The sequence below is a fragment of the Phalangium opilio genome, unplaced genomic scaffold, assembly GCF_054372755.1.
Source record: "Phalangium opilio isolate 3A_F unplaced genomic scaffold, DU_Popi_V2 ptg000045l_1, whole genome shotgun sequence".
Taxonomy (NCBI): Eukaryota; Metazoa; Arthropoda; class Arachnida; order Opiliones; family Phalangiidae; genus Phalangium; species Phalangium opilio.
In genome coordinates this window covers 1,623,632-1,648,417 of record NW_028324168.1, presented here as the reverse complement: position 1 = coordinate 1,648,417, position 24,786 = coordinate 1,623,632, and the positions used below count along the sequence as shown (strand labels likewise).

The window sequence follows — 24,786 nt, the reverse complement described above, 5'->3', positions numbered from 1 at the left end:
GGGTACAGCGGGTTACGTCGTTTTAGGACCCCCCCTAGTTGAGTATCGAACCAGTGGATTGCGCAAATGTTAACACCCAACCGGCGATATACTCTGTAATAGCGACAAGGGCCCCCCATCGACCCGGTTATATACAACGGTCTTTCTTTGTTATCTAACATCTAAAACACAGCTTGTTTTATGTACTTTAAACTTGATCCTAGAAAAATAGTATTAAAAGAAAGGGTTGACAACAGAACAACCTTTTTCTAAAAAAATATAAGGGAAGATATTAAAATTAAAATAAATAATAATTAGCATTTAATTAGTCTTAAAAATAATCAAGGACTACTGTCTCGCCATTCGATTAGAGGTGTCTGCTAGCACCAGAACCCGCACGGGATATGTTCAACCAATCCCGTAGGGGTAAGGGGTTCTGGGTAGCAGACGCCACTAAACCAATGGCGGAATGCGCAGTAGTCCTGGTTTTTAAGACTAATTAAATGCTAATTCTTTTGTATTAAGAGATCATTTATTTTGGTTTTTAATATCTTCCCTTTTATATTTAGAAAAGTGCCGTTATTTTAAGGTATAATGAGTTGAAACGGGATCTTTGCCTTTAAATATATTGATCTATGGATTTTTTCCAACAAAAGATAAAATATAGGCGTAAATTTGCATATTTTACTCGTGATTTTGGGGTTTTTTTTTTCTTTTTTAAAGATATAACAAAAGTGTTAGGGCCAAAGTTATTTTTTTTTGTTCCCTTTTTGTGCGTGTGGTATTTTTATTTTTTTATTCCTTGCCTGCTTCAAGTAGGCTAAGGATTTCTGGAGCAGTTACTTCAAATGGCAATTATTTTGAAGTGTTTTCGCTCCTAGGAAAAGGGGAGGGAAGTGAAGATTGCTTTTAAGGATATTGTTTCCTCCGGAAGTGTTTTGATGTTATTTTTCTGACCTGGATTAAATTGATTAACTTTTTTTATTTTGGAGGAGACAATAAGTTTTTAATTAATTTTCTTAATCAGTAAATCGTAGTAATTAATGTCCTTTAACTTCCATATAATATTTTTAAATTACTTCCACTTTTATTTTTTAGTCCGCCATTTTTCAAGAGATATCGAATTAGGCTTAGCTTTGTTTTATTCGACCGTAAGTGTCTAGACTATTATATATACATTAAGACCAGATCTACTTCCGTACCAAAAAAAAGAACCTCTGATTCCGATTAGCTCATCATTCTTACAGGCGCTTCTTTTCTTGACAGCTCTTTTTTTCTTGGCTTAAGCGAGTCTCAGCTACATATATAACTAACTAAGCCTAATCGATCTTAGACTTCCCACTAAGAAATTGAGATGGAACGCGGTGCAACCATGAATAATTCAATCTGTTGCAGGCCTGTTAAGCCTTTGCGTCGAATTTATGCCTTGGATATTTTCCATACGCTCTTGTATTATTTTTTGATTCAATCTTTTATTCGGATAAGTTTCCTTTTGGGAAAGGGTTTAAGTTACTACGTCACCTATTGTCACGTGATGAACGCGTGAGTGATCAGCGTTAACCTTTAATGAAAAAAAAAACTGCCTGAAAAATCGCGTGAGGTTTGTAGAAAAAATTGCACGAATTTTGAGAAAACTCAACTAATTTCACGTGATTTCTTTAGAAACGTTACATAATGGTTTTTTTTTTATTAACCATAATCAGGGTTGACACTGGTTAGGGAATTTAATATATGGGTCCCAAAAGGTCAGGGACCTTTACCCTAATCAGGGAATTAGAGTTTAACGTAGAAACTTTGTTGAGTTTACGAAAATTGTAACGTTGAGCGTCTAAGAGGGAAAGACATGGGGTAAAACTTTGCCTTCCATCTCGCTTTTTGGTGCCTGCGCTGTTGTCTTTTTTGAATCATGAGAGTGCATGCGCAGAGGCAGCAATGCATTAACCAACTTGTATGTCTAGATACTGAGTGTTGCCTACCCCTTTTTTTTAAATCGAAAAGGTCTATTGAGGCTAAAGAAAATGTCTCCCCTCAAATTGAGTATTAACTTCAATGCAGTGTTGTCAGACCCTTGGTGTGTGAGGCAGGTTAGTCAAGTACTGGTTCAAACTGAACTACTAGCCTTTCTCTCTGCAGTCTCCTGCCTCATCAACGGTCTGGCAACACTGGAGGAACATTAAAAACACCTTTAGAGTATAAATATGTCTTGAAACAATTTCAAAATGTTCTTAAAAAATATCCTTTTTTAATATTGACAACTTTTGGCCTAAAATCAGGCAGTAAATTTTTTGCTGGCAACTGCTAATAATCGTTAGTATTTGAAATATATTGGAACTGGCCCCTTTTTCTCCAAGGGGTTTCTGAAAGCCAAGAAAAGTCAGTGACAATATCAATTTATTAACGTGGCGGCGACCATGCCTTCGCGCAGCAAAATCCTATTTACCCAACAGAGTGAAAATTTGACGCAAATAATTTGCGATCGGCTGCTCTTTCATCAGAAGCGAATTACCAAGTTCCAATACCCCCTACCGCGCTTATGTAAAATAAGCATTAATTAATTTGGCTTCCTTGAACCGTGTCACGTGTCCTAAACTCCGCCCCCCCCCACCACGTCCTTAAAACCTAAAATTACAAAAACAGACAACGTATGTTCACGCTAAGTCACTTGATATAAGTATTTTTGCGAAATTACTAATTAACGTTTTTCTGACGTTTCAATTAAACTTGTTAGACACCGCTTTTGTAAAATAAATTTGACAGCTCAATAATTACTCGTTATCGAGGCTCTAAATTCATCCAAAGTTCGAAACCCCTTTTGGGGAAATTCCGCGAAAACAAGGAGTTCCGCGAATTTCGAGAGCTCCGTAAAGTTTGTGAAACAAAATCAAAATGTTTCGTTCCTTTTTAAATTAAATTCGACCCAGCCGTAATCAACAATAATACTGGAATTCAACTTATATTAAACAAAAACTGTCTAAAAATATCAACTCCATCCCCGTTTTGATACGGCTAAAAGGTTAAGGTTGATAAAATACAAACATTTCATATATAGGCCTATATCACGTTTCCCGCCGAGTTTTTGGCGGGAAAGTTTGTTTTCTCCATTTTTGCGCCAAAACTAAATTCCTTTCATTCAACTTTGATGCGTTAATAAAGAGACGAGGGTAGGGTAAATTAGGTCTTTAATGAATTTGGTGTAGTCATGCCTTTGTACGTATTAACGTATTTAAGTTGAACAAAACCAGCACCACGTGCGAAGGAGTATATCGTATCAACTTGAAATTACAGCACGTGTAAGGCTAGACTTGGTAATTTTTATTTGTAACTGTTTGAAATAAAAATGTTGAGATACGAAGGGTAATGGCTTCTGCGCGTGCAGAAGCTTCAAGGTGGTATCGAGTAGATGGAAAATTTCCATTTTTAATACGGAAGCTAAAGTTGGTAGGAAATAAAAGATGAAAATCTCTAATTAACGTCGTCGTCGGTCGATGAAAGACGGAATTATAATTTGCATCGGACCAAGGCTTTAATATATATATATATATATATATATATATATATATATATATATATAATTTTGAGAGATTAGAAGGTTCAGGTTGTTTATGTATTCAAATTTGGCATCCATATACTTACTCCCTTCTAAATTAGTGTTCTGGCAAGTATTGGTTTAATTAAGAGTTAAATTTTATCTCTAAACCTAAAACTTTTAAGGGATAAAGTTTAAAATTTGTTAAGTCTAAAACTCTAGGGAGATAAAGTTTAAAGGTTGTTAAGCCTATTTGTTTATTTTTATTTCTATTTATAATTCTTATTTTTTTCTTTTTTTACAGGGGGTCATCAGAGGTCAAAATAACTCTGCAATCCAATTAAATACGTTTTCTTTCTTACTTTTTTTTTGAGGGGAGAGTAAGTCTAAATTTTCTTTATATTTTGCCTTAATTTAATTTAATATGAAAGAAAGAATATTCTTTATTTATTTAATTAAACTAAATTAAATTATTTTTACTCGGAAACGGTTTTTCTTCAAAATCCAAATTGAGTTAGCCGGTTTTTCAACTCAGTACCGAACTTAATTTTTCTAGGACCACCCCCCAAAAAAATTAATCAATTCAGTATTCACTTGGTTAAACATACATTATACATATATTATTCATTGGATTTTTCTTTTTTTGGGTTTTGGTTTTTTGTAAAAGACCTGGAAGTTTAATTTCAATCCTCGACCCCATTTCTATCTCTACTGAACGCAACCTCAAAAACTTATTTGAATTGAAACCCTAAAATTACACGCTTCTGATTAACATTGAATCCGTATTTGTCTTAATTGAAAATGGAATTAATTAAGGCTTATCTATAGTTAATTAATTATAATATTATTAATATATTTTTTTTCTCCTGAACTCTAACGTAGTTTTCTATGGAAACCCAACTCAGTATTGACGAGAAAATAATACTTGTTTTTTTTTTAACCGAATACTTGAAGATTTGAATTTTATAAAGAAAAGATAAAACAACTACCACGCGAATTGTATAAGGTAATGGCATCTGCGAACCTTTAACTACGTTAACATCTATGGGAAAAATAACATACAATGCCACTAGAAAAAGGAAAACTTCTACACAAATACCTAAAGGGTCGGAATAAACATATTTCTTTATAGCTGAGTAAGATATTTTTTCGTTTTTGTTATTTCTTCACAATTGTTTACTCAGCTATACTGAACACTACTTTCTATAACATTGAGTATTATTCCACCTCCGCTTTCTCGAGTGCTACGCCTACCTGCATTTTTTTTTTACAGATAGAAAAGAAATACAAACTATTGGATAAGCTATTCAAATCTGAGTTCAACGATTTTTCTACTTCGATTTTTGGTAACGTACAACTTTTTGTAGGCTAGCTGATATTTGCGCGGCCTTGAAGCAAAGGGTCAAGTAGTAAAATTCGCAAAAGAAACGTAGTTTTCTCGAAAAATGCGTAGATGTAAGATTTTTCAAATTTAGAGCGGGAAAAATCGCACGTGCTCTTTAATTTCTATTTTGAAATTTGGCGCGAGAAAAATCGCACGTGTTCTTGATTTTATATATGAAATTTGGCGCGAGAAAAATCGCACGTGCTCTGAAATTTGGCGCGAAAACTTCTCACGTGCTCTTAATTTTCTGTTTGAAATTTGGCGCGAAAAAATTTCACGTGCTCTTCAATTTCTAATTGAAATTTGGCGCGAGAAAAATCACCCAGCAGCTGCTTTTAAATTTTAATTCGAAATTTGGCGCGTGAAAAAAACAACCACGTGATATTAAATTCATTCATCTAGAGCTCTCGATGTTTTAAGCGCTTAAATCTTTGAATCTACGAGGCTTAGATGCGGATTAATTATGTATCTAATTTTTGTAGATATAACTATTCCTAAATCTCTAGTACTTAATCCTTTTTTATCACACCTGTTAGATTAATATTTTATCTCCTTCTTAAGTATACGTTTAAAGCTAGCAACCATATGTCGCGAAAGACGCGAGGAATTTACTGTTGAAATGGGGTCTGATGAGAACGGAGAAAGGTTTTTAAGTCAATAAAACCAAACCGGAGATTGAACCAGGGACTTAGGAGCTTCCGGTTTCCTTTCTAAATTGACTAATACCTCGAGAAAATATTTCTTCTAAAGTAATAAAAGGCATACTCAATCTTTCGTTTGTTTTACCAACTTTATACAGGGTGTTTCTGATAAGTCTGACATAAATTTTGGGTGCACGATTTTGTGTCGAAAATGTAACTTCTATCTATGACATTTTGTTTACCCCCTGAGGGACAATGTTTTCGAGTTATGATTTTAAGAGTGTTTTAGGGATAACCCTTTAATTAAATTAGAAATCATTGTCTAAATCAATTTCTTAATTAAATTTAAGGGGTCATCAAGAAAACACTCCAATCAAATCATAACTCGAAAACAGTGTCCCTTATAGGGCAAACAAAATGGAGATAGAAGTTACATTTTCGACAGAAAATCGATTTACCAAAGAACATCCCCCTTAATTTATAAACCAGACTTATCAGAAACACCCTGTATATGTTTATCGGGGTTCTAAGAAACGGGAAATACTTGGAAATTTCAGGGGAAAATTGCTCCAGAAAAATAATATCATGTCGGTTAAATGCTAAACTCTGTTATTAGTAAAATTTGTCATTTTTGATGTAGATGTAGATGTAGTAGTACTTAATTTAGTGTAAGAAAAACCTGGGTACGGAATTTTTTTTTAAAAGGCCCTTCAAAGGCCTTTGGCTTTATTAGCGCACGAAAATGTCAAGATTAAAAAGCACTCTCATCAGATTTAACGAGCTGTAAGGCCTACTTTACTTCTTAGACTGCTTTGCGAACTAAGTTTCAAAGACCTTGCAAGCCTCTTATGGCCTTTTTTATTTCATCCCCCCGAAAAATACCACATAGCCTTTAAGAGAAGATTGTGTAGGAAGATTCTACAGAATGCTATGCTTGTATTCTTAAAAAAATATTATACCAAGTCTTAGAAGAAATTAATCTAGCGCAAAAGTTAGTTTGAAAAGTAGAAAATTAGGCTTAACTTCTGACCAAGGCTTACAAGTCAATAATTATATTAATATCAGAAGGGAATATTCTTTTATAATAATATTTTTCTTTTCCCTTCTGTTAATATTATTATTTATCTATTTAAATTTTAAACTACGTCGCCTAAATGTTAACTTCTCCCGCCAACATTGGTGTTCGATAATTTAAACATTTCTACAGGCGCCGTAGGTTTAACACGGGAATATTTTACCCTTAAAGTAGGCTTAACACAATGTACCTTAAGCCTAGGCCAATCCAATTTCTACTTTCGAAAAATACCTTTCTTATTTTATTTTATTTTTCTACTTCTATTATTTGAAATGGATGTAACCAATTTTTCGCCGCAAAAACCGCGACTAGAGACTGGTACTCGCGTATATAGTCTACATGCGCCCAAAATTTCCCAGTAAACTATATAAAAAAGTCTATTTTTCTTTAAAAAAAGGCGCGAAATAAAAAAGAGCCACCTTCCTAAAAGAAAGTCGATTGTCGTTCTACGGAAACTAAAAGCCTTCCCAATCCTCGTGCGCCGCTATACATTCGCTTTTAGGTCTAAGAGGGAACTCGGGGTGATGAGGAACAAAATAAAAAAAAAAACGTATGAAAGAGCTAAAGGTGTCGGCGAGGTAGATTGGAAAATAGAAGTTTATAATTTGACGTATTTTTAAGTAGGTATATTTGACCCTGTTGGTTTTTATTAGCACGAGCGAAATCGCTAGACATCCCGCCACTTTTTTGCTCAAGGTTTGATGACACCTAACATTACTCGCCTATTTAGTTCTCGTGCTCTCGTGGAACGAGCGGGGTTGACACAAACCCTTTAAAGGGAGAGTGAAAAGGAAAATCAAGTGAATTCTTTTTTGTCGACTCTTCTTCTAATTATAAGACCAAGAAGTTTTATCGAGTTTATTAGGGAGAAGGTATAAATTCATTCATCCACATTTCCAGCTTTATCTCCAGTCCAAACGTATAGTAGGTCCGGAGTTAATCGCCGCCGCCTCTAAATTACAACCAGCATCTCATTGGTTCTTGAAAACTCACGTCAGCGCGACGCGAATGACGAAAATTACAGTCATATTTTCCGACTGAGGAGAGGCGAAATAGCCCGGCTTCCCCTTACGTCCCCCCTTGTATTTTGAAAGGGGGACTGGGACTATGGCGCGCGAATGCTTAGGCATCTTACACCTTCTCCCTAATAAACTAGATATCACTTCTTGATAAGACCAATCTTCATGTAGTGGAAATACCTCCGAATGATTTTAAAATCAAATTAGTTTTCATGGATAATTTTAAATTACCACCTCAGACCTTCTTTTAAAATCAATTTTAAATGGCCAGCTCCTTTTTGAATACAATTTAAATTACATGAGATTTGATAGAAATAGCGCGCCTTTTGACAATCGTGGAGCAAAGATATAGAGCGTGCTGGTCATACCTAGTTTTATTACTTTAAGTTATGAACATTTAATCTTACCTATGGGCTCGGCTCTATCGTAAAAGTCGACAAAGTCCCTTTTTTCCACATAAATCGTCACCTGTAACGAAAAATAAAAAGGATATATAAAGATTTGAAAGCATGGCGAGGGATTACGAACTCTTCTTTAAAGATATATTAAAAAAATATAGGTTGGTAGACCAATAAAAGATTTCAGAGTTTCATTTTGTTACCTGATTTTTATTTTATTTCCTGTATTTTAAAATTATTTTAACATAACGTGGCAGAGAATTCTATTCGAGCTTTTCTTAAATATTAAGCAAGAAGGGATATCTAGTTTACTATTGAAAAGTTATAAGATGCGCCATAGTCCCAGTCCCCCTTTCAAATGCAAGGGGGGACGTAAAGGGAGGCCGGGCTATTTCGCAGCCTCTCCTCAGTCGGAAAATACGTAATTTTCGTCATTCGCGTCACGCTGACGTGAGTTTTTAGAACCAATGAGATGCTGGTTGTAATTTAGAGGCGGCGGGGATTAACTCGATCCGGACCTACGTTTGGACTGGAGATAAAGCTGGAAGGAAATGTGCCGAATTTATACATTCTCCCTAATAAACTAGATATCACTTCTTGTATGTAGAATAAGAATTTTTTTCTTTATGCATTTTTAGAGAGAAATTCTTTCTTTTATGTTGACTAAAAAGAATTTTTGGGAGAATTTTTGTGTGTGCTCGTAAATAATGGTTAATTAGTACTTAGTTCATTCCACGGATAAATGCATTTTTATATAAAAAAAAAACATTAGCCAAATTGCTTCAACGTGGAAATACTTTATTTTTTTTGGAAAATAGCTTCCAATTATTTATCTTTAGGGAATATAATAAATTCCTTTGCTTTACGTTTTCTTTCTGCAGTGTAGTTTATAACTTGAACTGAACTAAACTAATTTGAACTGTAGTTCAAAGAAATATAAATTTCAGTGATAACCTTCTTCTACTTCTTCTTCCGGGTTTGATGTTTTGAACTTTTAGAAGTTTCGTATTTTACATAATAAAAAATTTATGGTTTGAAAAATATAGGTGTCAAAATATTCTAGTTGGAATACGTCAGAAATATATGTGTAATATAGCCTATATTTCCTAAAGGTATTTGGAAAATATCGACCTGCTTCGTACCTCTGTAAATAACGCTCCAAACCAATATATACAGGGTGTTTCTGATAAGTCTGCATGCATAAATTAAGGGGTTGATGTTATTTGGGAAATCAATTTTGAGTCGAAAATGTAACTTTAACTTCTACCTCCATTTTGTTTGCCCTAAGGGACACCGTTTTCGAGTTAAGATTGCATCCAGAGTATATTACGGATGACCCTTTAAATTTAATTAAGAAACTGATTAAGACAATGATTTCTAATTTAATTAAGGGGTCATCCCTAAAACACTCAAACACTTCGGTCCCATAATTACCCTTTTTGGAACACCCTATATTGGAAGGTGAACTGCAAACCTTGAAGGAGAGATTGATGGAGCCGAACCTCTACACCTATAACATTGCAACCCGCACCCCATCTACGAAACGGTAAGTAATCCTCCCAGCATCCTCAGCGTTTCGGTAGAGTCGTACGTACACTATATGCGGAAACGTCATGGATGGCCCCTATGTCTTAAAACAACATGCTAATTCTCATACAAATACAATGACGCTACACGGCAGCACTTAACAATTGCCTCTTCTGAAAGGTAGGGGCACGCACTCGCGAGGTACACTGGGACGGTATACTTTCATTGCCGCCGCATATCGCCCATCATAAAAACCACTCCATCGTATCCTCTTTTCTCCTTGGCAAAACTCAACAACCGCTCCGCTTGTAGTCAATTCTAGCACCAAATAATACATAAAACCATGACTACTACTAAAACCTAGAAAACCATGTATATTACAACAAGAAAAACAGAAGGAAAAAATTCATATCGTGCAATGTTATAGTGTTGCTCGTAAGATTTATGAAATAAAAAATACTTTTTGGAACTCGTGCAAAATTTGAAGAACCTTTTCCAATGGAGTGAAAAAAGTGTAAGGAAATCCGCTTGTGAATTTTTACTTGGGGAAACCGAACTTCAAAACAGAAGGATGTAAAAAGATAAAGAAGCAAAAAGAAAATTCATCTCGCGGGGGATAAAAAACTTTTAAGGCGACTTGTCAAAATCAGGAACCGAGAAGTAAATTTGAATTTTATTTTTTTATTTTTTAGGAATGAAACCAGCGCGTGGGAATAAGCTTGACTTTTGCCTTCAGACGTTTATCCGCTTCAATTTATGGGTGAAGGTGTGAGGGGGGGAATCTCCTGATTCTGATATTTTGAAGAAAATCAAAAATTAATTTGAAATGTTTTAAGGAAGCGGAAGCGGAGTAAGTTAAGGAAGTCATTTGAATTTGAATTTTTTAATAAATGTGTCTGTTAAGTTCCGGTTTTCAAACTAAGCTCCGATACCTAAACCAATTGTGATAAAACTAAACCAATTTTATTGTTTTTAGTAAACCTAAAATTTCACGGCTTAGAAGACGCTTTAAGTAGACCAGGAATACATACAGATAATTGGAATCATTGTGCCTTCTTAATATATCCAAAGGTGCAGCGAGATAGATTATTGGCGAGGTAATAATTAGTCTATATACAAATAGGGACTTGGTAGTCTACGTCATGCAACGTCAGACTTCCTTTCACTAGAGCTATGAAACATACCGGGAGGAGGAGCTTATATAGCTTTCATTCTGTAAAAAAATCATACCATAATGGCGCTGGGGGCGGAGCTAAGCCCGAATTGCCAAGTCCCTATATCACCTATAGGTATGTTGAGAAAATCACTACACAATGATTCCAAGTATCTATATGTATTCCTGTTCTTTTCATGGAGAAACTACTCCGCGAACTTTGATCGGATTTGACTTGACTTATACTGGCGCAGTTAGCTAGCTAGGCCTAAACCCTTACTTGAAGGGTACTAGGATTACTTATTAAGGCTTTTCTTAAAAGACAGCTTGCCAGCAAAGAGTACCTTTGAACTTTCAACTTGCCTCACCCCTTTGGAAGTTGGGATAACCTCGGAAGACGTCGGTAAGAAAGAATAAAATATCGAGGTCTTATGGTTAATTCAGTACTTTAGATATATGGGTAGGGGAGGCCTCAGCCTGATTCCCGCTGGGTTAGTGTATAAATTTCCTAAGCCTTGGTCTCTTTCCTCGTCAAGGGTGATGTTTACAATTTTAAACCGCCAAGCAAGCGCCTACTCTTACTTAAATATTAGTTTTCTTTTATGACTGCCGATGTTTGCAAATGAAAGTGAAAACCCTTCTTCGCCAAGTATACTTGTAAAGTTTAGTTGAAATTTATTATAAAGTATATCTCAACTCGAATTTTGATGTTACCCCGTTTTTAAGCTCTTAAGTATCAACAGTTAAGGGTCAAGGCCAAATAGAACATTCCATTTATTGCATGCGGAGAAAGCATCTTATCAAGAAGCGATATCTAGTTTATTAGGGAGAAGGTATAGATTCGCCACATTTCCAGCTTTATCTGATCTCCAGTCCAAACGTAGGTCCGGAGTTAATCCCCGCCTTTAAATTACAACCAGCATCTCATTGGTTCTTGAAAACTCACGTCAGCGCGACGCGAATGACGAAAATTACGTATTTCCCCACTCTGAGGAGAGGCGAAATACCCCGGACTCCTTTTACGTCCCCCCTTGTATTTTGAAAGGGGGACTGGGACTATGGCGTGCTAATACTTAGGCATCTTAGACCTTCTCCCTAGTAAACTAGATATCGCTTCTTGATCTTATGCTATTCCTCTCGTGTCAAGAAGCACTCTGGCTCCATCCGTCTGACGTCAGAGAGATATCAAATGTGTTGATATCTCTGCAATTAATGGAATGGTCTATATTATGGTGGATTAGGTAGATCGTGAACTATAACTGTAATCCTAGCCGAATATTTATGTATCTACAAAGTCCTCTTCCAGTTTTCTCATCCCCTGTTTGCCTATATGGTTTATAAGATATGTTCCTTCCATAAGTATGAGACTACCCATACTTCGTAATACCATAGACTTACAGCTCAAGCTAGTTCTAGTAGAACGACAAGCGAGAATTGATTGGCTACACTCGGTTAATTTTGCAGTGCATCTATACCTATTTAGTCTGTATTACTAAGCCTTTGACAGCGCCTCACCAGGCGTCTTCGCCTTTCCTCGAATCTATGACCTACCTCATTCACTTCATGACCAGCTCCAGTTTGTAACCAGAGATTAACAAACTTATGGTGAGCATATCTTATGAACTTATGTATATAGATATTGTGCGAACAAGTGTTGCCAGTCATTTATGAGTGCGTTATTCAACCGATTGAAAAGCTCTTAGTTCTCTGTTCGATTCAGTTCCAAACCTGAGAGAGACAAGCTTTAATAACAAATAACCGTCTACCCTGACTTAACGCGGTTAATGTTAAGAAACAGTGTCGAGGGAATTTCTCTAGACCCTTTAGTGCTTGATTACTTCCTTTAATATATAATCGGAAATTAAAATAACAACGATGGATTGGACTTAATGTCCTTTCTCACTTTGAATATTAAACTGTAAACGACCATATCGTCTAGACAGATAATTCCCAAAATTTTAGGAACAATATTTTATATTTTGGTTAGGTTTATGGTTCAAGGCGTATAACGATTTCCGAGAACCATTCTATAAGAGAGATATCTTCCGCATTGTTTGAACAACCACCGAATCCCCGTTGTATAACAAGACTCAATTTATAGTATGGTACTCCCTTCCCTTTCCCCGTTTGTTAGCTTTATGTAATAAGTGCCCTTTAAGTTATTATTAGTCGTAGTGTATTGCGACAATGTGAGCTAGTCAGTGTTATAATGATGAATAGAAGCGAGGATGTACAAAGTGTTCTAGAGCAAAATGTCATTGAAGTTGCATTTTCGACTCTAAATTGATTTCCCATTGTATAATAACAGAGATAGATTTAATTTTAGAAGTAGGAATGGAGAACAAAGTCCCGGACCCCCTTCCACGGGACGGAGGGGTATGAAAGAAGAGGCGGGTCAGAGCGACTGAGGTAAAACGGAATACGTATTTTTATTTTTCGCCGTCCCCATCAGCAACGTCATCAAAACGTAGTTTAAGTGAGCCAATAAGATAATTTAAACTTTCGTTACGTGTTGGAGGGAGGGGCTCTATACTGGGTGGTCTATGAGTCGGACTGAAGTAAATACTAACCGTTCTCCATTCCTACTTCTCAAATTAAATCTATCCCTGATAATACCCTGTTTTGGAAGTTCACTCTGTATTTATTGAGAGTAAAATCAAGGAGGGTTAAACGTGGAGTGGAAATAAGACTTCAGAAGTATGGAAATAAGACCGTATGTAGAACATGGTTACGGTTGGTTTCGTTTCGCTCTCTTATGACATAGTTTTATCTTCTTAAATGAAGAAAGAGATTTCAGTTTTATGATAGATTCTTATGTTCTCTGTATCCCTCCTCCCTTCCCTTCCCCAGAATGCATTTCGCAATATGCCAAAACCAGCTGCTCTAGGTAACGTGTATACGCACTACCTTCATACATACATCTCATCTTTTCAAATCGCGCATGCAGAGAGGAGCGATGAAAAATGGGAGTTTAACATAAAATCCAAAGATCTGAGATTTTTGGAATCCTAGAGAGTGAAATAGAATTATTTGATTTCTAAGAAAATTGTTCGAGATTCTTAAAAGATTTTCTTCCTTTTCCCCTTCGACGGAACTTAAATAATTTACGATGTTGAAGGAACACGAAGTTTGTTGTAATAATATGAAGTTTGGTGAGTGAGTTGAGAGAAAAAGTTTTTTTTAATTGAAAACTTTCGAGTTTCAATTACTGATGTTAGAATATTTATCGATCAAATTTTTTTAACGTATGCTTAGAAGCCGCAACACCCGAGGCGGTTTTTTTAAAAGCCAAAAGTCACGGTAATATATCGGGTTGGGTCGCGATGAAGGTATATAAGAAGGTAATCTCCCCTTGGGACACATACTATGACGTATGGCTTTTGAAAATACTTTTCGCAATCAATCGATAACCGGTGTTTTTTTTTTGTTTTTTTTTTTAAGTCCGAACCTTTACTGAAAATTAAACCTAACCTATATTAATATCAAAATAGACCTAGGGTGAAAGATCGATGAAGAAAATTGGTCTCAATTTGAAAATAAAATTAATATTATGTCAGATTTCCATTGGAATTTGGGGGATAAATGCTAAGATGTTCTTCAGTTCAATGTACCAGAATTAAGACAAACTTTGAGGTGTTTGATCTCGGGTATTGTAAATGGGTTTTGATAGGTAAAATTCTAGTCTTTCCAATGGTACTAATTACTTAATGTTCAATTACGCTTTTCGGAATAACCCTATCTTTGGAACTCCGTGGTGCTGCTGGGTTTAGATAGTATAGTAAAAAAATCGGAACGCTACAACTCTGGTAATTTAAAAGTTAATTGGAAATGCATTGAGTATTTTAAAGATGAAGTTGTCCTCTCTCTAACGGTACTAATTACTCGGACCTACATGTACCAGTCCAGATCTCGAGTAATTAAACTTTGAAAATAATTCAGTTTTGGACAGTTGTCGGAAAGTGTATAGCCTGACTTTTGGGACATGTCAACTACCCGTGCCACACAACGTACGAGAAGAACAGTTTTATTTGGTTGGCGAAATCCCCACTTGTCTTTTCCCGGTGTTTGACAAGGGGAGCGTGTGATTGCGTTTCGTGGTGTGATTCCTAAATCCAGGTGACGGGGAAAAGGAAGCGAGATCTTAATTCTAAGATACGGACGACACAGCGGAACGACTTAAAGCGTTCAAGCGGTAGTATACCTTCGTTTCAGCGAAATCCCTCTTTTTTATCTGTAAATCAATTAATTCGGTCTTCCTATCATGCTTTGCGTTAAGTTCTTGGTTGAAACCTTAGTTTAAATCAGGACTACCATTCGTTTTCCTCAAAACGTCCTTCGAGTTTTTAATAACATCGTGTCATAGGCTTGGAAGGACGCTAACCTTCTAATCCTCTTAAATAATATAATTAACCTCTAGTTAATTTATATTTCAGTTAGAAATATTAAAGTATAGAGCTTAATTGTTTAGAAACAGACAGAAAATAATTTTACGAAGGAGCGATTTATACAAGTTAAATTGCAGAGAAAAATGCGCATAATTTAACTCTATCTGTAGACATCCAAGTGGGGCTCGTTTTAAATTAAACCTTGCAAAGGGAGCTCAGCTATTTTTGGGTGGGCAACAGTTAAAACATTACGAAAAATTTGTAACTTTTATAACTCACGTTTCCATCGGGTGTCGACTTCTTGAAGACTCTCTGAGTGCCGAGCCCCATTTTCGAAGTACCCGGTGAATGCGCTATATTTAGGCCTTTTAATTTAACCCGACCTTTGACCCGAAATTAAGCGAGAGAAATCAGGTAAAGATAGGTGGAATATAAACTATACGCGAACGGTCACATACACTTTGAGTTTTTTAAAGGCAACGCGAGACTGAGATGCTTACGAACTGTGTGTGTCCTCTTACAATCCCGGATTGGATCTCAACTGACGTAGTGTGTGTGAGAGAGAGAGAAAAGAGAAGCTCAGGCTGACTGGACTCAACGGGGGGGGATACGATCGTTTCGTTTCACTTGGGAAGGGGGTTTTGCTACGCTCTCAGAGTCTCCAATCTCGTTTACCTTCGGTTGCGCATGCTCCCTTGATAACTAACTCATTTGAATTTCCGCTCTCTCTGAGTTAACTTATAAATCTATAACTTTAAGTGTTTTAGATCTAGCGCAGTTGCTATACGTATTAAGGAAAATCTATCTATGAGATCATAAGTTTATAAGATATGTTCCATAAGTATGACACTTCGAAATACTAGAGACTTACAGCTCGAGCTAGTTCGAGAACGACAAGCCAGAATTGCAGTCCATCTTCCTACCCATTTAGTCTGCATACTAAGCCTTTGACAGCTCCAAAACCAGGCGTCGCTTTACCTACGTCTCTTGATGACAAGCTCTCAGTAACCAGTGATAAACTCTAGTAAAGCTGGGGATTTAAACATTTATGTCAACTGAGCGCGTAGAATATTCACGTTGAATGAACGTGACCCCTTCTCTTATTTCCAAACTCTTCTCCATATAGGAACAACAAAATATTATGGGCATAATCTAAAATGCTTTTTTTCTAAATATAAGTAAATATAAAACAACCTGGACAGTTGTAGCTAGTCAAGGTGGAATTTTGTTGCCATAGCAACTGTGGGAAAGTATGGAAAAAAGGGTTGGTCGGTTGGTCAATAACAATCATCAAGTCCTGAATCAGGAAAGATAAAAACTTTTATCTGGAAGGGTCATTTCAGGGCGAAATATTTTTAGAACAAAGCGTGGTGGGTCTAGACAGAAAATCATTTACGATATAGTACGGAATACGTGGCCTGTATTTAAAGATAACGTTTGCGGAAACGAGACAATAACAATAGCTTTGATAGATGAAACGAAAGAAGAAAACTCAATGTATTACGTGAAAAAGCATTAGTTGATTTCTTTTTCAAAATTTTTTTTTTACTTCTAGAACGTAACAACTGGGATTTTCTAAAAACTACTTTGCTGCAATGTGTTAAATTATGAAACTAATTTAGAAAGATTTTGGTACCTTTTTAGGTGGAAATTATATGAAAACACAGTTTCTGTTAAAACGATGTACAATGTGTTATCATAAGTTTATAAGATATGTTCCTTACATAATTATGACACTACCTATACTTCGTAATGTTAGAGACTTATAGCTCCAGCTAGTTCTAGTAGAACGACAAGCGAGAATTGAAGTACTACACTCGGTGGTTAATTTTGCAGGACTTCCATCTTTCTATTTAGTCTGTACTAAGCGTGACCAGAATCTATGACCTAGGTCACTCACTTCATGACAAACTCCAGTTTGTAACCAGTGACAAATTTATGGTGAACATATCTTATGAACTTATGCTTCTACTGATGGACATCAAAACGCTCCTGAAGTGACATAGAACACTTTAGGCGCAACAATGATTGCGTTTAGCAACGTTTTTTCCAACAAATTTGAGCTCGGAAACATTTCAAAATAAACCCATATGGGAATAAAATTTTAATTAAGTCAGTTCATGAATGCAAAATAGCTAGAGAGTTAAGACGCCCTTGTATTCTTCCAACCATATGGAAATTAAATAAGTAAACGTAATAAATTTGACCTGCCAAGGAGAAAAGTAGGGTTATTAAAAGGCGGAGCTGGCCAGAGGCGTTGGCAAAGTGGGTGAAATTTTCTCTTTAACATGCAAATGAGGCTAACAGCTACCGAGTTGCCTCCTCCGAAACGTAATTTTTATTTCGTAGAATCCCTCCAGGGGGTGTTGGTATTGCCCATATTTTTTTGCTCCTACCTTAACCCTTCTCTGTGAATTTGTTGCTGCCCGTTAGTTTCGGCAATGGAAAATGCAATAAACAGGCTAGCAGGGTTCATACAAACCTGGAAAACAGGGAAAACCTGGAAAAATCAGGAATTTGTCTAAAACATCAGGGAAAATTCAGATAAATTTCGAATTTTTAGTAAAATTCAGGGAAATTTGCGTCAATCAGGGGCCGAGTCATTAAGCAGAATGTTCATAAACATCCCCTCCATAGGATTAACATTACATTAAACTTTGGGGACTCATAACTCTGGTTCTACTAGAGATAAGGGGATGTCCTTTTAGTATTTCCCCCCCCCCTCCTTCGTTAACATTTGCTCCATAGGATGCTCCATATACGGGAAAGACCTGGAAAAGTCAGGGAAGTATATGGGGAAAAACCTGGAAATCTCAGCGAAATTTGTTTTCCAAAAGTAGTATGAACCCTGGACTAGGCCTAGAAGCAGGGAAGGTTCTATTCTAGATTTAAATAATTTACTAGTAACTAGGACATTAGTTATTCATAAGAAAGACTCGGGGAGTTCAGGGAAAAAAGTACTTTGGCCAATTTTTCTAGCGTTACACGCGAAAGATTTAATTCTTTTATATGAGTATATTCTTAAGGGACCATCCTTTCAGTAGGACCTGTTTATTCCCTCCTAAACTAGGGCTATCTGTGTATTGAGGAGGGTTAACTCTTTCAGTTCGTAAAAGGGTTCCAAAAATTTATTAAAAAAATGTATTTCTTTATTTAGTTTGTGTTTAATTTTGATCCCTTACGTGTCCTTTCAGTGATCATCTAATGAGACGGGACCGGCGGTTTGGACGTTTCTCTTCATCCGCCCTCCCCATCCTCCTTGCATCATGAAAGGTAAGACTCGATTTACATATTCTGAATTCTACATAGGCTTTCAGTAGTGATATTCTCAAGTAAGAAGTAAGTATGTTAAAGTATTTTTTGAACTTTTATTTATTCGAAAATTTTGATTTGTTTGTTTAATCAAATCTTTTGTGTTGACGCATTATTATTTCTCGATTCAAGCAAATAAATTGAATATTGCTGTTTAGTTCTATCATGGAAGAACTAATTTATTTATTTATTATAATTGCAGATGGTCGGTATTGTTTCAAACGTTCCTGGCAATTCCGGCGTTACTCCATTCTTTGCCGACACAATATTATTTTCACTATTAATCTTTTTAATAAAATCTAATGTATCAATTAAATATATTTCAAAATAAAACTTGCATTAATATTTATAAAATATTATTTGATAAATTATTTATATTTATAAGCAAGGGTCCAAGCAGGGGGTAACAGTATGGAAACAGCAGGGGGTCACAGCAGGGGGTAATAGTATGGAAACAGCAGGGGGTAACAGTATGGAAACAGCAGGGGGTCCCAGCGGGGGGTAACAGCAGGGGGTCACAGCAGGAGGTAACAGTATCGAAACAGCAGGGGGTCACAGCAGGGGGTAACAGTATGGAAACAGCAGGGGGTAACAGTATGGAAACAGCAGGGGGTAACAGTATGGAAACAGCAGGGGGTCACAGCAGGGGGTAACAGTATGGAAACAGCAGGGGGTCCCAGCAGGGGGTAATAGTATGGAAACAGCAGGGGGTCACAGCAGGGGGTAACAGTATGGAAACAGCAGGGGGTCACAGCAGGGGGTAACAGTATGGAAACAGCAGGGGGTCCCAGCAGGGGGTAATAGTATGGAAACAGCAGGGGGTAATAGTATGGAAACAGCAGGGGGTCACAGCAGGGGGTAATAGTATGGAAACAGCAGGGGGTCACAGCAGGGGGCATCACCAGGGGGTAACAGCAGGGGTTATCACCAGGGGGTATCAGCAGGGGGTAATAGTATGGAAACAGCAGGGGGTAATACTATGGAAACAGCAGGGGGTCACAGCAGGGGGTAATAGTATGGAAACAGCAGGGGGTAATACTATGGAAACAGCAGGGGGTCACAGCAGGGGGTAATAGTATGGAAACAGCAGGGGTCACAGCAGGGGGTAATAGTATGGAAACAGCAGGGGGTCCCAGCTATGACGTCATATCACGTGACCTATGACGTCAGATCACGTGACCTATGACGTCAGATCACGTGACCTATGACGTCAGATCACGTGATCGATGACGTCAGATCACGTGACCTATGACGTCAGATCACGTGATCGATGACGTCAAATCACGTGGCCTCTGACGTCACCGAGGTAATTGACTTGTGACGTCACGACAGATGTTAATGTTAATAGGTAATGATTGTCCATTCAGTTCATTCTTTTAGGCCTAGCGTTCATTCATTTATGCCTAGCGGTGTTCGGCTATTTGGATCTCGCGCCTGGGATATGGCGCACCCGAGTCCGCGCATAGGAGCTTTTAGCGCCCCCCGACGCTGGAAATTTACTTAGTTCTAAGTTGCAGGCATAGGTCAACCGGTTCATTTCGTTCCCTGGAAGCCGTCGAAGAAGGTCGCTCGGAGAAACCTTTCCCGCTCAGCTGATGGTGATCGTGATCCCGGCTTTTGAGGTCGATTCTTCATCGTTCCGCCATTTCGTTGATCGTTTTTGCCGAGGACACAAGCTGAATTCGAAGCTCTTCAACTTACTTGGCGGCCATTGCTTCGCCTCGTGGTGCTTTAACAGTCCGTAAGCCTAATCTTTACAATAATCCAAACTCATCTAGCTCCCCTTAAATTATTTATTTTATTTCAAGTATTTAAATTAATTAGGTAGTGTTAAATGTTAGTAAATTTTATTTTTTATTTAAATCAAGTAAAATAAATAAAATTTTACAACGAGATGTTGGACAAGAGAGAATCCCTTAATAATTTGTTTAGGGGATGTTATTATAAACTATTAAACGGGGTACGTAATTAATTTAGAGATATCGCGACAGATTTTCGGAAATCAAGTCCCGCCGAACACTAGGACTGTTACCCTAAGCCTAATTAAGCCATGCCCCATTTAAATCCTAGTTATTTTATGGGGTCTATCTGTGGGAATAGTTTTAAAATAAATAGCGGGTTTTACTAAAATGAGTTTAGGAGCTATTATTAATAAATTTAGAGATAAAGCGAGAGATTTTCGGAAATCAAGTCCCGCCGAACACTAGGACTGTTACCCTAAGCCTAATTAAGCCATGCCCCATTTAAATCCTAGTTATTTTATGGGGTCTATCTGTGGGAATAGTTTTAAAATAAATAGCAGGTTTTACTAAAATGAGTTTAGGAGCTATTATTAATAAATTTAGAGATAAAGCGAGAGATTTTCGGAAATCAAGTCCCGCCGAACACGAGGACTGTTGCCCTAAGCCTAATTAAGCCTTGTCCCATTTAAATTCTAGTTATTTACGGGATCTATGGGAATTGCTTTAAAATTAATAAATATCAGGTTTTACTAAATTGATTTAGGAGCTATTATTAATAAATTTAGAGATAAAGCGACAGATTTTCGAAAATCAAGTCCCGCAGATATAATTTAAAGGAACCTAAATTATTTAAATTAATTTAAAGCCTAATCTAAGCCCTGTCTCATTCCAACTCAAGTTTTAAATAAATAATAAATAAATGGCAGTTTTAAATAAAATTAGTGATGATATTTTAAAATATTAAGCTAAATAAATGACCAGTTTTCCTAAAATTAGTTAAGGAGATGTTTTAAATTATTTTCATTTTTAAGTTACGTAATCTAAAATGACAGGTTTTCTAAAACTATTTTCTATACAATTTTGGGAAATAATTAATTAGCCACAGTATTAATTAAGGGTTGAAATCACGGTAGTCAAGCCTTTCTTTAATTCGGGGTGGAAATAAGTCGGTGGTAGTTGGTCTTTCTCTCTAAATTTGGTAGCCTGTTTTTTAACTAAGGACACGTTTTTCTTAAATTATTTAAATCTAAGATTATTGCGTTCCTCCCAAAAGTAGGCAATAGTTTAAGATGTGTTATTAATGTTTTCTTTTTTAGATGCAGCTTATATTCTGGGATTTATCTGTCGCTGGTCATTTCCGAGACATATCATTCCCAATGACATCCTTTGTTGGATTGACGTTACACGATGTCTACTACTGTGCTGGACTTGCTATGTATCATTCCCGATGACATGCTTTGGTGGATTCCATTACACGATGTCTACTACTGTGCTGGACTTGCTATTATCATTCCCGATGACATGCTTTGGTGGATTCCATTACACGAAGTCTTCTTCTGGACTTGCTATCTCTCTCAGTGTTGACTCAAAGTTACGGAGAAAATCATCGAAGCTAGAAGACACAAAATATCTCGTTTTTACTTGCAAATTTTACATGTAACCACTTAACTTACTTTTTTTCTTTCAAATTTTATTTGTAACTACTCTTTTTTTATTTTGCGTTCAAACTTTAATTTACCAAACACTTTAATAATTTTTTTGTTCAAAATTTTCTGTAAACACTTTGTTTTTTTGTTTTTTATCGAATAAATTTTGCCATAAACCTCGTTCTTTCTTTTCTTGAATTTATTTAGATACTAGACTTGGTTTCTATTTTTTAAAGTCGGGACTTAGGGTGATTTTTTTGACCCCTTTTTTATACTTTTTACAAAAAATAAAGAAAATAGTACATTATAAAAAATATAGAAAAAAAATAATTTTTTTATTAAAAACATTAAAAAATATAAAAAAAATCAAAAAATTATAAAAATAAGCATAAAAAAGGTCAAAAAAAACGTTATAAGTAAATCGATTGATTTTTTTGAACCGAGTTTAGTATCGAAACTTTTTATTGAACACAAGTTACCACGCCTAACGTCAGGCTTGCGGGCCCAATTTAAATTTAACAAGTCCCTGTTTAACTCGGGAATTATTAAATTTAAACTAAAGCCCGCTGTGGAGCCCCCAAAACCAGGAAACTTCATCCTTAGCATGGGATTTCCAATGAAAGTCCACTAGATGAATGAAGTCGACTCGTGACCATGAACCTGCGCAAGAAAAATTCTTATTAATATTTGGAAAAAAGGCACATGAATAACTTCAAATTAATTACCTTAATACGGAAATCCACTTGAGTATTCTCGCATGATTCGACGCAAAGGGTTCCGGCACAAGACAAATTACTATTATTTGACATAAATCGCAGACTCGTAACATTAAACTAAATAACTTAATAGGGGGAACAAAAGTAATACCGTAAAAAGCTAAATTCGTGTTTACTTTTAAAGGACAAAGCGTATAAGCAACCTTCTACCTTAAACATAAATCAGAAATTTATTCAGATCCTACAAAACACCCTCAAGGAGTTACCTAACGCTTTTCCTCTAAAAATATTTATAATTAAAACCATAAACTAGATACCTTAATACCGCAAAGGGAATCTCACCCTTGTCTTAAAATGTTTAAAATCCTGATTACGTTCATTATTTTTAAAAGAGAGGGCTAGGACTAGTCTTTTACCTATTCCATAATTAAGCATTTTATTTATATCCTGGCGCAAATCCCTAAAAGGACCAGACATAAGCGCTTCTCTTCTAAAAATAAATATAATAAAATCTATAAACTAAGTAACCCAATAAATGCAGAGGGGTTAATGACCTGATTAATACTGCTAGAATTATTATTAATAAGATTTAATTATCTTTACGCCTAAAATGGTTCACACGCTGTCTAAATAGTTTTCGTATAGAGATTCCCTTTCAACGGAATTGTACTGAGGTTATTGACCTGATTTATATTGCATGCTATTTTGTCAAATAATAGTAATTCGTTCTAGAATCCAACACAAATTGTTCCCTTGGAAACACATAGTAGCTTAATCTGTTCAATTCAAACAATCGAATAAAATTAAAATGATTATAAATTTAATCTTAAATGGCACAAGTATTTTAGAATAACATTAATTTCGCTTTCAAATAAGTCATTTAACATAACTAGAAAAAAATGTCCCTATTAATGCGGTTTAGGGTCAATCGTGAAATATTTATAAAGTAAGGGCATAAATAAACCGACTAAAAAGATTGAAAAGTAGGACCACGAATAAATTCATGGTAAAATTAACAAGGAAGTTTAACTAAGACGATTCAAAAATTTAATAAGATTAATTTCAAATATTTAGACTAAGTACGACCATAAGTTTATAAGATATGTTCCATAAGTGTGTCACTCGTTAATGAGAGTTTGTCATGAAGTGACGTAGTCGAAACGTCATAGATTCTCGTAAAGCGACGCCTGGTGAGGCGCTGTCAAAGGCTTAGTATAGAATAAATAGGAGAATGGACTGCAAAACCGAGTGTAGTCAATTCTCACGTCGTTCTTGAACTAGCTCTCATTAAGCCACTAGCATTACGAAGTATAGGTAGTGACATACTTATGGAACATATCTTATAAACTTATGGTACGACATAAAGGTTATTCATGAACACTGTGCCATTTATCATAAAAGTGTAAAGCTAAAAGTACTTAGGATCTGCTAAAAATTAACCATTTGAAAGATTCCAATCTAATCTAAATCCCCAAACTAAACTTCTAAAATCTTTCCAAAGGGCCATTTCGATACAGCTAAAAAACTAGCAACTACAGAAATTGTGCTGTTAGGGTGAAAACAAAAAGCCCTGACACCCATATTTACACCAATAGATGTTAATTGAAACTATTCAGATTGATCTTTCAAAACCTTTCTTGCCGTGACATTTTCTAACAGAGTCACAAATTTTAGGACCAGCTAAAAGCTGACTAAGATACTATAAGAATATATTCATTTTCAATTATCTAGGTTTGAGTTAAAAAACTCAAAAAAAAACCCCACTAAATATTCAGCTAAGCAAACTTAAAAGAATGGTCAGTTTACAATAACCTTCCGCAAATTAAAAATTTAATTCAAAAGCTGGCTAAGATATTATAAGAATATATTCATTTTCAGTTATCTAAGTTTGAGTTAAAAAAAACTAAAAAAACCCAATAAATATCGATGGGCTACAATACAATAACTTTCAAATAAATCAGCTAAACTATCTTAAAATAATGATCAGTTTACAATAAACTTCCGCAAATTAAAAATTGAATTCCTAATCTATCAACAACTTTTGATAAATTAAGGTTCGTAAAGTGGTTCAAGCATTTGTTCCGCTATTAATCTGAAGCATCAATCTGAATATTCTCGCATAAAAGTCCCAGAAAAGAAAACTTACAGCCAGGCCCAGCTTAGAGAAATTACTAGAGATGGGTCAATATCAGTTTAAAGCTTTAAACCAATCCTGATATATTGGTAAATCCAGATATCGGTTTATACAAATATCGGTACCGATACCGGTATCGGCCAATCTCC

General features: G+C 35.9%; 1 protein-coding gene and 2 long non-coding RNA genes across 3 annotated transcripts in view; 1 reads left to right on the top strand and 2 right to left on the bottom strand.

Moving 5' to 3' along the window:
• LOC149676648 (arrestin homolog) overlaps positions 1-15,502 on the bottom strand; it is a 29,064-nt gene extending 13,562 nt beyond the window's left edge. The window contains exons 1-2 of the mRNA XM_089838542.1: positions 15,367-15,502; positions 8,032-8,092 (exon numbers count right to left, since the gene is read on the bottom strand). Coding sequence (XP_089694668.1) covers positions 8,032-8,092; positions 15,367-15,417 — 112 coding nt within the window. The 5' untranslated portion in view covers positions 15,418-15,502. The remainder of the gene's footprint in view (positions 1-8,031; positions 8,093-15,366) is intronic.
• A 4,295-nt stretch (positions 15,503-19,797) lies between these two features.
• On the top strand, positions 19,798-21,967 carry LOC149676647 (uncharacterized). The gene is made up of 2 exons (XR_016366505.1): positions 19,798-20,140; positions 21,458-21,967. It is a non-coding gene; the product is annotated as an uncharacterized LOC149676647 (long non-coding RNA).
• On the bottom strand, positions 20,230-23,459 carry LOC149676646 (uncharacterized). Its single transcript, XR_016366503.1, has 2 exons — positions 22,513-23,459; positions 20,230-22,447 (listed from the first exon to the last, which is right to left on the bottom strand). It is a non-coding gene; the product is annotated as an uncharacterized LOC149676646 (long non-coding RNA).
• Positions 23,460-24,786: the final 1,327 nt, after the last annotated feature.